The sequence below is a fragment of the Odontesthes bonariensis genome, chromosome 1 (genome assembly GCF_027942865.1).
Source record: "Odontesthes bonariensis isolate fOdoBon6 chromosome 1, fOdoBon6.hap1, whole genome shotgun sequence".
Taxonomy (NCBI): domain Eukaryota; kingdom Metazoa; phylum Chordata; class Actinopteri; order Atheriniformes; family Atherinopsidae; genus Odontesthes; species Odontesthes bonariensis.
In genome coordinates, this window is record NC_134506.1 from 802,466 (window position 1) to 818,309 (window position 15,844).

Here is a 15,844-nt window from a genome sequence, read left to right on the forward strand (position 1 = left end):
CTTCATCTGACAGCTCTTTCACTATTCTGTGATTTCCACTTTGCGTGGGAAAAACTGAGAATCAGAGATTCAAAAGAGCTCAAACTAATCTTGGGTCTGGGACTGATTAATAACCCTGATCTGGAAATAGCTGCCACTCCTCCTCCTCTGCCTGTGGTTCCAGGAACGTGAACATTTAAACAGTCAGAGGGAGTTGATTCATTAATGCTAACATGAAGCTAACATGATGCTAACATGATCCTCCTGCTGCAGCCAGGTTTCTGTAAGACAAAATATATCAATATGATGATCACAAATCAACTCATTCACTAACAGAGACTTCGAAAGGAGAGATCTGATATTCAGCAAACCACATTTAATAGCTTTATGTTTTTGTTCAGTTAAAGTTTTTGTTTTAATAATTTCTTTTTGCACAAGAGGATTTGCTCCTTTTGTGTTTATTGATTGGGTGGGTAGCAGCAGGTGGGAAGCTGCAGAGAAGTGTGTAAAGCCCCTTTCACACTGCGACCCGCTACCTTAGCGGGTCCAAATTGCACCTTCGACCCGCGTCGAGCAATGTGAACGCTTGGCGTGTCAGGGTGACCCGTGTCGCCTGAAGCCGAGTTCAGGGGGCGTGGCCTAGTGGCAGAGCGTCACACGAAACACAAAATGCTGGGCGTGTACAATGACGTAGGCACAAGCCATGCGTCGGAGGTAGGGTGAAATACACCTGTCTGCATCAAATTTTTCAAACAAACGATGGCGGGACACCTTGAGAACTCATTTTTGCAATGCAGTTCATGGAGATGTTACTTTACGGTGCGTCTTGCTGCATGGGAAACTGCGTTCTCCCATCTTTCTCGCCAGCCCTTCCAGCAGAGGTCCATCTTTCACCGTCCCCGAAATGTGGCGAAAAATAACGTCCTCCATATTTCTAGAAATGAGAGCTGCTCCTTCCAAAGTGGGATGGATGCCGTCTCTCCTCATCAGACCAGGTTTTCTCCAGAAAGATTGCCAATTATCTATGTAGCCCACGTTGTTTGCTGGACACCATCTAGACAACCAGCGATTGTAGGACGACATGCGGCTAAACATGTCATCACTGGTCAGATTTGGCAGGGGTCCAGAGAAAACTACGGAGTCCCACATTGTTTTGGCAAAATCACACACCGATGCAACATTAATTTTAGTGACCTCCGATTGGCGTAACCGGGTGTCATTAACGCCGACGTGAATAACTATTTTACCATATTTACGTTTATCCTTAGCCAGCAGTTTTAAATAGGATTCTATGTCGCCCGCTCTGGCCCCTGGAATGCATTTGACTATGGCCGCTGGTGTCTCTAATGCCACGTTTCTGACTATAGAGCTGCCAGTTACCAGGGTTTTGTCCTCAGCGGGTGTGTCGCTGAGTGGGGAAAATCTGTTTGAAGCGTGGACAGGTCGATGGTGAACAACGGGCTTGACTTTAGAGCTATGCCTCTTCCTGACAGTCACCCAGCCACCTTGTAATCCTGGCTGCTCAGGTTCTGCTAGGGGGAGGGTAATGGAGCTAGCTACGCTAGGTGGCTCCACACTGGCAAAAGGGACCTGGCTCGCTATCGGTTGATTTTCAACAGTGCAGAGCCGAGCTTCCAATTCAGATAACCTCGCCTCCAAAACTACAAAAAGACTACATTTGTTACATGTACCAGTATCGCTAAAGGAGGCAGAGGAGTAACTAAACATCTGACACACGGAGCAGGTGAAAACAGGAGATGGAGGGAGAGAACCGGTAGCCATGCTACGCTAGAGAACCAGACACACCGTTAAAAAGTGAGAATAAAAATCTGTAGGAGTGTGTTAGAACAGAACGGTAAGCTATAGAGTTTAACTATGCAAAATTGTGTAAGTTATAGATAGAAATAAAGTGATTATCAGTAGTCCAAGCGGAGCAAGAAATTCCACAGTGCACGAGCAAGGTAACAGGAAGTGATGCAATACGTCTTACAGCAAAGCAAAGCGTGGCCCCCCTCTCTGTGGAACCAGCTGCCAGTTTGGGAGCCAGAGCCTTCAGTTATCAGTCCCCTCTCTGTGGAATAAGCTGCCAGTTTGGCTTCAGGAAGCAGACACCCTTTCCACTTTTAAGACCAGGCTTAAAACTTTCCTTTTTGATAAAGCTTATAGTTAGGGATGGCTCAGGTGATCCTGAAACATCCCATAGTTAAGCTGCTATAGGCCCAGACTGCTGGGGGGCCTCATCTGTCACATCTTTCCTCACTTTACTCTCTTTATGTATATGTGACATTTTTGTGGTCATTAACTCGTGTTTCCCTGTTCCAACAGATATCCTTTGAATGGTGTTACAGTGTTTGTTGTCCCCTCTTTTCTGTCCTCTCAAACCCCAGCTGGTTGAGGCGGATGGCCACCCTTCCTGGTTCTGGTTCTGATGGCCACCCTTCCTGATTCTGGTTCTGCCAGAGGTTTCTTCCTGTTCAAAGGGAGTCGCTTCTCTCCACAGTCGCCTCAGGCACGCTCAGGACGGGAGATTGGACCGGAAAAGAAGATGAGTTTCAGTGCAATCTGTTGGCTAACTTAGCTAGGAAATAGTTTTTGAATTGGCTCTATATGAATGAATTGGATTATTTTTCAATTAATTAGGATTTAAATGAATTGAACTCCAATTGGCTTGAATTGGACTATAATATCTAAGTGCCTTGAGATGACATCTGTTGTAATATGGCGCTATATAAAAACACAGGCGGGGGAAGTGAAGCTGATGGCAGGGCAGGAGAAAGACTGTGGTGGCATAGCATGGCAAAACTAAAAACAAGACCTTAACCTAAAACTTAACTAAACTAAGACATGAAAAACTAAAACATGGTACAACTAAGAACTTAAACAGAAACTAAAAACGTGGCAAAAAACCCACAGACATGACAACCAGTGGATCCAAATGAAATGCTCTTTAATTGCTTTGTCACAGCAGAGGCATTCACAGAAATTCTTCATCATTCTTTATTTCTGCACACACAAATTGAAAGTAAGTGTAATCACTGAGCAAGCACAAGTGAAATATATACACATCCTTTTTTGTAGAGTTAAAACAAGATAAGTGCACCAGCAGTCACTTCTATGCAATGAACGTGTGATACAAGTGCTTTAAATGGAGCTATAATGCTGTCTGTTTGGTACTTGCAGAATATATACAAGACAGTAGTAACCTTACAATTCCAAACACGTCCCTTGTAGTTTTTGATAAACTGTGCCTGTACAATAAATAAAGTATAAAATATATCTTTGAGTAATCTGAGGATTTTCAGAAACATATTAAACAAAGAAAACACTAAATTACAGCTCTGAAAAAAGACACGTTTTCAGATCAGAACAAAGATTACTACATCATTTTGAGATGGGAAATTGCACTTTTAAATACTCCATTTAATCAATCAGTGTTTGATTTATTCTTTTTAAAAAATGGATTCTTGTTGGCTTATTGTAAAACACAAAGAGATGGATCACAAACACTGACATGAAAATAGCGTCCCAACATGAAGTTATCAGCAAATGAAACAGCAAAGTCTCCAGGTGTTATGGTCAGAAATCTCTATCCAGACACTCGCAATAATAGTGAGTTCAGTTTACTTCTGGTGTCAGATGTCAGTGCAGAGTATGAAGAACAACAGAGCGGGAGAATTATCATACATACTGTGGTGTGTTTGTTTAAAACAATCTTTTAGCTCTGGACCAAATGAAAAAGAAACTGCTAATGGTCAAACTAAAATATTCCTCTTCCTCATGCCCAGAGATGTATTACAACACTCAAGGGGCCAGATGCACAAAGTACGTGCACACAAAGACAGAAATGAGCACACATTTTTCACCAGATTCATAAAACACTTTGATAAATTGAAATAATTGTGAAACTACACATGTGTACAAAGCTGGTTTCCACGTTTTGCCATGAATAGAAGTGAAACACTCCTGTCAGTAATTATTGGCACAGAAAACACACAGCTCAACAGCCATGACAGCAACGCATCCATGAATGTTAAACTCACTCTCCTCAGAGAAGAAGAGAGAATTAGATCGGTTTTATTTGCTGTCTCAGTTCTGGAATCCTTCAGACAATGAGAGAAAATGGTGAAAGAAAGAAGAAACAGAAGCATCAGCTGTTACAGGATCCAGCAGTACAAAAGAAACAGAGAGACAAAGAAGCACTTCTGGCTTATCTGCACCAGTTGAAGACTTTCTCAGGTCGTGCCTCCTTTCAGAGAGAAGATGAGGAGGAAGACGCAGATGCACACATGGATCCTGGCAAAGCCTGAATCAGCACATGAACCAGCTGCCACCCTGCAGTCTGAATACTCTGAATACTCATTCTCCTCTTTGATCTCACTTTGAGGATTAATAATGTATTAATGACTTGAATTATGATTCACAGCAGCAATGTATTATAGAAGCCACTGTTAAATATGAGTGTATTAGAAAAAGTACTCATTTTTGTGAACATTTCTCCTTCAGAACTGCCAATGTGTGCATTGGAGAAGACATCATTTCTGCACCTGGCTCCTGGTTGCAACAGTTTACAATATTTTTCCTTTAGACACCTGCATATTACCTGTCATAGGGGTTCACCCATCTGTCCATGACCATGTACAGAGAGCCATTTTACTGAGAAACTCTGGAATGAAGATGATCAGATTTGATGATTGTACCTTAATCGAGGTGTTTTCTTCACACAGTTGCCTCTTTACACTGAATATTTGCATTTGACTGCAAGTAGAAGGAGGCTGTATCAATTTCTATGTAGTCATATAACAAACTTAACCACATGTTAGTCAAACCCCGCAAGACTGATTTTACATCTCACTTAGGAATCAAGCAGGAGGACCATAGTCCACACACTAAAACCTGCCAGAATAGTTAGAGTCCTGGCACACAAAAAATCCTGTCGACCTTCTTACACTGCTGCTCACTGATAAAACTAACATGTTTCTCAAGAAGCAGCAAGATGCAGCTACGTTGAAATTTGCAGACCACAAACTGGTTTGTCAGCAACATGCTAAGCCCACATTCAGTGGCACGCTAAACTTTGGGTACCCCAGGAAGAAATGCCTTAACTCACTTCACTCAGTGAGTAAAACTTGAACTGATTTCCAGAAGAAACTTAAGATAACATATCTCTACTCTGCGAGTATTACTTTTTTTTACATCCAAAAAGAAAAAGACCCAAAGCAATTGTTTCAGCACCTTGCATGGTCACTATCACAACTTTTTTTTTAACAGCTACACATCATATGTGGGGGGTTTGCCTCCAATTGTACTGTCTTGCTGCACAGCTCTAATCCAAACTGGACTGCTGTAAGTCTTTATTATTGGGCTGTCCCACAGATTCTCTGAAAAGCCTTCAGCTGATCCAACAGCAGAGATCATATTTCTCCAGTTTTAGCTTCTCTTCATTGGCTCCCTGTTAAATTCAGAATAGAATTTAAGATTCTTCTCCTCACATATAAAGCTCTTAATGACCGAGCTCCATCATATCTTAAAGATCTCATTGTAAGATATTTTCCTAACAGAGCACTTCGTTCCCAAACTGCAGGTTTACTTGAGGTTCCCAGAGTTTGTCAGCACAAAGTCAACTTTCTAATATGTGACAATATACTGTATACATATATATATATATATATAGGCTGGAGCCTATCCCAGTTGTCATTGGTTCCCCCTGGACAAGTCGCCAGTCCATCACAGGGCTTTTATCATAATTATCATTAATGTTATTATAATCATGATACCCTTCGGGTTATCATACCTTTTCTAAAGTTTTTTAAAAATAATGTGTCTTGACAATCATTATACCATGACTTTCCAAATAGATGAAAAGGAGTTGAGAGATTGTCTCCTCTCCCCAACACGCTCCCTGCCGCACCTCCTCCTGATTATATATGAGCTGTTATTAATGCAATATAAGACATGATTGTTATTGGCACTAAATAATGGCAGTATCAGTGATTCACTTAAACACTCTCTGCCCCAGACTTTGTGCTTTGAAAGGGAATCTCTCATAAATACAAATGAAATGATTACAATGAATTGAATTCCAATTGGCTTGAATTGGACTTTATTAGCCTTGACATGACATTTGTTGTCTTTGGCGCTATATAAATAAAAATGAATTGAATTGAATTGAAATAAGATACTACCTTACCTCTGCACAACAGTAGTTTTTTTGAAACACAAAAAAGGATTTATGGCAGGAGCAAACCATTTGTAAATCTGGCCCTATGTTCTCCAGAGCCAAGCCTGACCTCCACCGTTCCTGATGATTGACATTTCTAAACTGCACAAAAAACTGAGGAAACACCTCACTGGAAATGTTTTTCTACCATCTTATAGCTTTATCATGCTTTATGGACATCAGTCATTTTAGCAGCTGCTTTAAGGCCACTGATTGTTGGGAGAAGCTTTTAGGAGTCTCTGTAAAGCTTGACATCAGAATGACCTTTTTCTAATGATCACTGTCAACAAGTCATAGCTGGAACAAGCTAAGTAAGGTCTGAGATGGTTTTAAGTTATATTTAACTCAAATCTTTTGGGCTGCCCAAATATTTGCCACCAACGGTGATCAAAAAGGCCTTTTGGAAATCAGTCCATCCTCTACTCACTTAACTATTCACAGCAACAGCGTGTAGTCTGGTGCTCCATTTCCCCCATTCTCACCTCTATGGAGCAAATGATCAGATTGGCCCTAAATGGTTAATAGGGTCAGGAGTGGAAATGGAAATGTTAATGCAGCTCCAAACATTTCTTCTAAGCATAGCCTGACCTTACCTGCAGTATCTACTGGTCATGGTCCAACAACATTATCCAACAGTAAGACCAAGCGAGTTTCATCATTCTTGCTGTGCAGAAGTTTCCGATAAAAAGCCTGTTAGCACATAGGCCAATACTGGTTTCTAGGCTAAAAGTCTTAAAGAGTATCTAGAAATAAGTCAGTTACAATTTTTGATGGTACAGTATTATTAATGACATCAGTAAACAGCCTGTTGATAACATGCCAGTGAATTCATGTTCACGTTAGCTGGTGCATGTAACGCTTCACATCCCAGCAGTCACCTGACCACATCTAAAGTCAGCTTAAGCTAATAATCTAATGTAGCATCCCATTAAAATGTTGTTGGAGATGGAAAAGGGAGTGCTCTGTCACAAACATTTATCTATCACTATCAACCACATTTCTCACCATTGGCTCTTCTCAGCCAAAGTAATAAATATGTCCATCGTGGCCGGCGCATGAGCAGTGCTGGATCTTGCAGAGGTCCAGATCACATGGACCAGATCAGACCTGGACCAACGGAGCAACTGACTTTGCAGTGCTGGAAGTGTGTGTGTGCTTGCATTTTTTCCTGGGTGTGTGCATTAGTATCTTGGGATGACATGGTTACATAGTTCCTTGGCTGCATTCTCCACTCAGCCTTTGATTTATAGCTTCATCTTGTGGACAACAGGGACGGGTAAGACCTGGTGGACCTTGGCTCGGTTGCTGCTCACCTCCAGATTGACCCAATCAGGGTGGAATGTTCCCTTGAATCCTACAAATGCCAACTTATCTGCAGAAAGACCAGATTATATTTAAGAATGACACTTCAGTGTCATAAGGCTGATTCCTGCAAAGGCTGGTGCATTAACCTTTACAGTTTACATTTTGATGAATTAGCTCACATAGATTGACTTTTGTTTAAATACTACCAGCAGGTGCTGCATATTCCACTGGTGGCACTACTGGGGAAGTTTGTACAAAGTACAATGATCAGAAGCAGAAAATAATGAACACTGGTCATTATTTTTGACTGTACCCTGAAATCACCAATACAACAATAATGTCTGTTCTACTGAATCTGTAGACTTATTTTATCTCAGTGAGTAACTGTGTTTAAACGTTTAACTCGTGCGTGTGGTACGTACAATAGATACTAAGGTCTAAATCCCTATGTGTGGCATGTCCTGCTGTTTTCCATTCAATTATTTTTTTATTTTTTATGACACAATAATTATTTCAGTGTAGACAGATTAGGTGGTCAGCTGGCCAGGTTCGCTGTTGTAACATTGGGATGAATGATTGTTGACCCATCTTACAGGAAAAAGTCTTCATTCACACATTGACCAATAAATCAGTTTGTACATAATAATACATGAAACCCCATTATCAGCCAATGATACATTCAAAAGTTGAATGCATCTCTAAAGTATTTCTTGTTAAATCTCTCATTTAATAGTAAAGGATGAGGAGATCATACCATGATACATCTGTGAGCATACTTGTGTCAGACCATAGTAGAGATATCATTTACCTCTTAATTTGATGCTTTTGTTTGCTCCAAGTTTCTCCAGGACTTTGGTCCAGGGTCCTCTGGCAAGCAGACGGCCCTTAGATGTCATAAGGACAATGGAACTAATGAAAAAGTAAGAGACAACCATCACCATTAGTCTTCCAATTAATATGAATTAATATAATAGTTTATATTAATATATAAGCTATAAGTCATTTTAAATGATTGTAAATACATTTGTCTAATCATAAAACTGTCATGTGACAGTGTAATTCAATTTGTGTGAAAGCCTCCAAAAAGGAAAAAAAAATTATATGACCTGAGGAATGTGAGCTGGGCAGCAGGGGAGCAGATTCTTACCCATCCCTCAGTCCATTGACATAATTCCCTAACTGTGCAGGGATGCCCTGTAGGATGGAGCTCCTGAAGCCTTTGGTCTCCACCACTTTCCCATCATGCCCATCAATGACTGTCAGTTGCAACCCATCTTCTGATTGGTATAACTTTCTGCCATTCACCTGACACAACAGAGGCAGCCAATCAGAGGTGTTCAGGGATCTACCTTATGTTAGCACTGTACACTTGATCTTTGAAGAATTAACAATAAATAATGAAGGCAAAAAATGACAGAGATACTGGAAGATTTGTTTTGTCATTTACATTGTAAATGGCAAACTTGATGTCCTGTTATACACAAGGATAAATTAACTGTACTTGCATAGCCCTTTTCTAGTCTAGCTGACCACTCAATGCGCTTTTAACACTACATGCCACATTCAGCCATACAGCACATCATAGTCTATACAGCTACACAGTGCTTCCTACTACATTCATACACATTCATACACATGCATACACCAATGGATGCATCGGTAGGCAACGTGGGGTTCAGTGTCTTGCCCAAGGGCGCTTTGACAAGTGAAGCTGGAGTCAAACCACCAACCATCCGATTGATGGGTGACTGCTCTTCCTTCTGAACTAAACCTGGGTTAGGGGTTTGAAGATGTAACTATATGAATTAGAACCTAGTTTTTACATTAAAGCTGTAATAACATCAATACACTGACCCCTGGATCAATATAAAAGTACATTCATCCGACTGAGTCAACAGGAGATTTCTACATTGATACCAGAGTAGCGCGTAGAAGTATATTTTCTTGTAAGGTAAAACTAAACTAACGTGATCTTGGACACAGACACATTCCATACACTTTTAGGTCTATAACTAAAACTCTGGGGCAAAGAATTGAGAAAAATATGACAATTTTGATGGTTTATGGATTAATGAAATTCAGGGGTGGTATGATGAACCTAAAAACTCACCTACTGAGTAAATATGTTCAAATCTACAATTGTGAAAAAGAAAGTACATGTTCATTCCATTCTATGATTTTATGCGTAAGGATAAAAGATTATCCCTTGGTCACATGCCATATCACACTGTGACATTATAACAAAATTCAGGAGCAGTGTAAAAAACTCCACCCTAAAAAGTCCACCCTTGCTTTCAAAGGAATTATGACAGTATGTAGCAGCAAGGGGCTGCTAATCAAATGCACTTGAATAAGTGATTAACAGCAAGTGTGAGCACCTCTATAAATGCAGAAGTTTTGGCAGTTTGCTGGTCTGGAGCATGCATGCCTCCTTGAGTTAACACAACACGCAAAGGAAAGACATCAGCAATGATCTTTGTGAAGCAATTGTTGCTGCCCATAAATCCGGGAAGGGTTATAAGGCCATTTCCAAACTATCCACAGTCAATTGTCCTTCAGTAAGAAAAATTATTAACAGGTGGAAAATATTCAAGACATTTGCCAATCTTCCCAGGAGTAGACATCCCAGCAAGTTCATCCCAAGAAAGCTGGAGAGACAGTGGCGTTCCTCTAATTTAGAAGTCTCAATTAGTCTGGAAAGATAGTTTAATAACGTATAAGAAAGCCCTTCGTAAAGCTAGAACTGCTTATTATTCATCATTGATAGAAGAGAATAAGAACAATCCCAGGTTTCTCTTCAGTACTGTAGCCAGTCTGACTAAGAGTCCGAACTCTGCTGAGCCAGTTATTCCTTTAACTCTCAGCAGTGATGATTTCATGAGCTTCTTTATTAATAAAATTGTTTCTATCAGAGAGAAGATTGATGGAGTCCTTCCCACTATTATCAGTGATGTATCATCAAGTACAGCAGCTTTAGAAGTATCTTTAGAACAAATTTTGTATTTAGACGGCTTCTGCCCAGTTGATCTCTCTGAACTAACAACAGCAATAGTCTCTTCTAAACCATCAACTTGTGTTTTAGACCCAATCCCAACCAGACTGTTCAAAGAGGTTTTTCCGTCAATCAACACTTGTTGGGTTTGTGTCTGTCTGTTTCCTGTTTGTCAAGCTGGTCAATGTGAGAGCTGCTAGCATTTCCTGTCTCCTCCTACCACCTGCTGCTGATCTCCTTGATTGCCTCTTCTCACCTCCTGTATTTAAGCCCGGTCTGCTCTTCCAGTCTTCGCCAGTTTGTCAGTTATTCACGTTGTAACCTACAACCCGGCCTCTGGTCTTTTGAACAGAATTTTGATGCCTAACAGTTGGACTTTGGTATTACTGTCCAGGATTTAACTTCCTGCCGTCTGTTTCTCCCTCAGCCCCAGTCTGTGTCCTGCTCCTCCGCCTCAGCCAGCTCTTTTTCCTGCCTCACCAGTTCCTGTCCTGTCCTCCAGCATCCAGCCTCCCTATTCTCGACCTCCAAGGACAATATTTCTTCCTATTGTGTTTAAATAAACTTCGGTGCTGAAGTTCAGTCTGCATTGTGGATCCAGTTCTTTGCAAAATCCTAATAATACTTCCATATTGGATTTGATCAATCTGTCTTTGTTGACAGGATATGTACCTCAGACTTTTAAGGTTGCTGTAATTAAACCTTTACTTAAAAAACCTACTCTTGATTCAGAAGTGTTAGCTCATTATAGACCTATATCCAATCTCCCTTTTATGTCTAAAGTTCTTGAAAAAATAGTTGCAGCTCAGCTTTGTGATCATTTACACAGAAATAATCTGTTTGAAGAGTTTCAGTCAGGATTCAGAGTGCATCATAGCACAGAAACTGCACTGCTGAAAGTTACCAATGATCTCCTCTTAGCCTCTGATAGCGGACTTGTGTCTGTGCTTGTCCTGTTGGATCTCAGTGCTGCATTTGATACGGTCGATCACAGTATCTTATTACACAGACTTGAACATGTTATTGGGATTAAAGGAACTGCATTAGGCTGGTTTAAGTCATATTTTAAACTGAAGTTGTTGACTTTAAACCAGAGCGCTTCAGGAAGAAACTGTCTGACTGAGTTACTCGAGATTGTATTTCCTTGGCTTCTAGTACAACAGTGAAGAACCTTGGAGGTATTTTATATTTGTATATATATTAATTTACCGGGATATGTCCTTTGACTCACATATAAAACAGGTTTCAGAGTCTCAGAGTGATGCAGAAAAACTGCTCCATCCAATATACGAGGCAGAGCCTTCAGTTATCAGGCCCCTCTCTGTGGAACCAGCTGCCAGTTTGGGAGGCAGAGCCTTCAGTTATCAGGCCCCTCTATTGTGGAATAAGCTGCCAGTAAATGTCCGGGAAGCAGACACCCTTTCCACTCTTAAGACCAGGCTTAAAACTTTCCTTTCTGATAAAGCTTATAGTTAGGGATGGCTCAGGTGATCCTGAAACATCCCATAGTTATGCTGCTATGTACATATGACATTATTGTTGCCATTAACTTGTATTTCTCTTTCTCAGGAGGTATCTCTGGCCTGGTGTTATTGGTTATATAGTTTTTTTTTCGGGAGATTAATTTGAAGAATTTTGATGTTTCAATGCAATCTGTTGGTTTCCTTAGCTAGGGAACTGAATTGAATTGAGGCTCAGACCGTGCAAAGCTCAGCTTAGGTTTGCAAAGCTGCATCTGAACAAACCACAAGACTTCTGGAACCAAAGTGGAGATGTTTGCTCATAATGCACAGCAGCATGTTTGGAGGAAACCAAACACAGCATATCAGCACAAACACCTCACACCAGCTGTCAAGCACGGTGGTGGAGGGCTGATCTGGGCTCGTTCTGCAGCCACAGGACCTGGGCACCTTGCAGTCATTGAGTCCACCATCAACTCCTCTGGATACCAAAGTGTTCTACAGTCAGATGTGAGGCCATCTGTCTGACAGCTAAAGCTGGGCTGAAACTGGCTCATCAACAGGACAATGATCCCAAACACAGCAGCAGATCTTCATCAGAATGTCTGAAGAAGAGAAGAATCAAGGTGTTGCAACGGTCCAGTCAGAGTCCAGACCTCAGCCTGACTGAGATGCTGTGCTGGGACCTTCAGAGAGCTGTGCAGAAACCCATGCTGCAGACCTCAATGAGCTGAAGGAGCGCTGGAGAGAAGAGTGGGCCGAGATTCCTCCTCAACCAGGAGAGAGACTGATGACGTCCCACAGGAAACCATTACTTCAGCTCACTGCTGCTGAAGATGGTTTTGTATTTTGCATTTGTCTCAGTTTTGGTTCAATAAATAATGTCACAGTGTGATATGTCATGCATTGTTGTTCATTTGATTTTGGATTTACCTTCTGGTCAGAAAATATGATATTTAACTATGTCTGATACTTAAAACTTTATAATTGAAAGAGGGTTGACTTTCCTTTTATAATGATGTATGGTGAATCCCAGAATGCTAATACATCTAACAAAAGAAGAACAATGATACAAGCTAAAGACACTGGGCCTCATGCAAGAACATTTTCGTATTTTTATCCTAAATTTCTCTCACTTTTTTCGTACGAAGGTCTATTTTCTACCCCAGATAGTCGCCAGATAAAGTATTAAAACCCCATTCCATTATCATGCAGTGAAGAAGATTTGCAGAACGGGTTAAATACTTTTTCTACACTGAGTGTTGGGTTGTCCGATGTGGGAGAGTTCCACACATCAAAACCAATTTCTCACATCAGGTAGCAATGGGCTTCTCCACATCAAGTGCAAACTTTGACATCTATTTCATCCCCAATCAGGTTACTGCCTTTCTGCCATCTGTCTGAGACAAAAAATACCTCAGTGAAAGCAAAGTCCTCCTTTATGTGAAAGAAACGAGTATTGTACGACTCCAGTTTGACCTCCAGGAAGTGCTCCGGTGAGTGCTGAGGGGACACAAGCAAAGGAACAATGTAAGCACCAAGTTAGATCTGAGATCCTGCAGGGGTCATGGAGATTCAGCAGAGTGAAGAAGAAACAGGAGCCAAGAGAAAATGGTGTAAATAAGGGCACAGCAGAGCATTACCGTGGTACACTGCATATTTACCAGGTTTAAAGCATTAGTTCAAGTATGCTTACAAGGTATGACAAGTAAAGCACACCAACCCAAGTTCTTACCATATGAAAATACGCCAAAAGGTATGTTTAGCTTTCTTTGTTCTCACTGTTTGTGGAGTGATCTAGATTAGTGCAATTATGATATTGTTAGACGATCTTTTTAATTGTTGTTTTCTGACCTACAAAGTAGGGATGCACATTAGAGGGTGTGCACGTGATGTCATGTGACTGTACTGAGGTCACACCCAATGCTAAAAGGTATATACAGGTTTTAAAGCAATTTATGCCAACATTCAAGTTGTGTCTTTCAAGGATGAGACTGATGGAAGCCTGGACAGAGCAAATGAGCTGAAGCTTCAGCTCAGATCAACACTCAGCATGCTCCTCCCCTGCCTCCAGCTCCACAGACCTCACACCCTCCCTGTCACACCTGCAGAATGTCAGCGTCCACTTCACGGCCTCACCAACATCTCCCCCTACATCAGGACACATAGAAAGCTCCTCTGCCTCCCCGGCCGGCCGGTTTGTCTCTGACAGTCAGGTGAAGAAGCAGCAGGAGAGACTGAGCCAGAACAAGGCTGCAGCCCCAGGGTCCTGCAGCCCCAGGGTCCTGCAGCCCCAGGGTCCAGCAGCCCCAGGGTCCAGCAGCCCCAGGGTCCAGCAGCCCCAGGGTCCTGCAGCCCCAGGGTCCTGCAGCCCCAGGGTCCTGCAGCCCCAGGGTCCAGCAGCCCCAGGGTCCTGCAGCCCCAGGGTCCTGCAGCCCCAGGGTCCTGCAGCCCCAGGGTCCTGTGCAGAACAGCCAGGTGGGATTCTACCGCACCTCTTCAACCTTAGCCTGAGTCAGGAGAAAGTTCCAGTGCTGCCTTGCTTCAGTACCCTAACCCTAACCCTGGCTGCTCTTCCTCCCGCCTGTAGCTCAGGAGAACCTGGACCTGACATGGCTTCCCACTCTGTCCTCCGGTGTGTGAATGTGTGCGATAGAGAAAAAAACACTGCAGCTGTAACTCTGTGTAGACTGAGACATTCTATATGAGTGGTCAACTAGACCAGAAAAGTAATAAGTACAGTCCATTTACCATTTGTAATTAAACATATCTCACCCATCTGCCCTCAGTGACTACGGACCAATTTATTTCTCTCACACAAGTCCAAGAAAGAGTGTTTTTGTCTGACCTCAGAAGGCAAAGACCCACTGCAGCGTGCTCATGTCCTGGGCTTGGTGCTGAAGATGCCCTCAGCCAGCAATTACATGACATTTGAATGTATTTGGAGATAATCTCAAATCTTCCCTCACCTTCTGTACAAATGTCCCTTACAGAATCGGCCTGTTATGTCCCTCTAAGGAGGTCTCGACTGTGTAGCATCTAACTACCAAAATCTGACATCTAGCAAAAATCTAGCATACCAGACACAAAGAATTCTCTGCAAATCCATGTTTCTGAGCCTGGACTCCTGTTGTCTCCATGGAAACCAGACAACCAATTTTTACAATTTTGTAAAAAGAAAAGCTGAATTCTTTCCGACTCTTAACATTTCAGATATGTTTTCTGTATTTTAGCCGATCAAACAGTCAGCTGTCCTTTTGCTACTCACAGAGCAACCCGAGTATAGTCACTTGTCTGATGACATCACATACATTCTCTTATTATCACGCAAATAATTCTAATTGCAAAAAACATTTTGACTTGAAATAAGACAAGAGCATGTGACCAACTGACAGCTGCTTTGCACTTAGAGAAAGTTCTGCTTCTTTTCTTGTTCTACGGCTAACCAGCATGCACAGGAACAGAAGTGGAACACACAGAGATTACTTTATACTGGACCATTTTTCATTTATATAGCAAGTCATTTCATCATGACAAAATTCAACAATATTACATATTGCCCTGCATCCCTTCTGCAGAATCTTACCTTGGTGTTTATTTCTGTGCATCTGAGTACCTGAACATTGTCTGAACAGCAAGTAGTTGGAGAGCTTTGAGTACAGTGCTCACCAGCCTGATGTTGGGTATTTTTCTTGGCATGGGGACATCTACAACAGGCAGCTCAGCATGTTTGGGGTAGGCCTGGGCCAAGCAGTTGCTGGGGGGGCTTCCCTCTGGGATGATGGCTGTGATCTTCACCCTCTCACAGCCTTTGATAGAGCAGAAAGCAAACTGTTCCCTGCCATTATGGGCCTTTACCTTCAGGAAGAGCAGCCTGCAGTAAACACACAA

The 15,844-nt window shown here is 41.9% G+C and overlaps 1 protein-coding gene across 3 annotated transcripts in view; it reads right to left on the reverse strand.

Moving 5' to 3' along the window:
• Nucleotides 1-2,905: 2,905 nt before the first annotated feature.
• cemip (cell migration inducing hyaluronidase 1) overlaps nt 2,906-15,844 on the reverse strand; it is a 259,435-nt gene continuing 246,496 nt past the window's right edge. For all 3 annotated transcript variants that reach the window (XM_075451606.1, XM_075452951.1, XM_075452260.1), the window contains exons 25-29: nt 15,623-15,827; nt 13,370-13,456; nt 8,649-8,806; nt 8,310-8,410; nt 2,906-7,568 (exon numbers count right to left, since the gene is read on the reverse strand). In XM_075451606.1, coding sequence (XP_075307721.1) covers nt 7,441-7,568; nt 8,310-8,410; nt 8,649-8,806; nt 13,370-13,456; nt 15,623-15,827 — 679 coding nt within the window. In that variant the 3' untranslated portion in view covers nt 2,906-7,440. The remainder of the gene's footprint in view (nt 7,569-8,309; nt 8,411-8,648; nt 8,807-13,369; nt 13,457-15,622; nt 15,828-15,844) is intronic.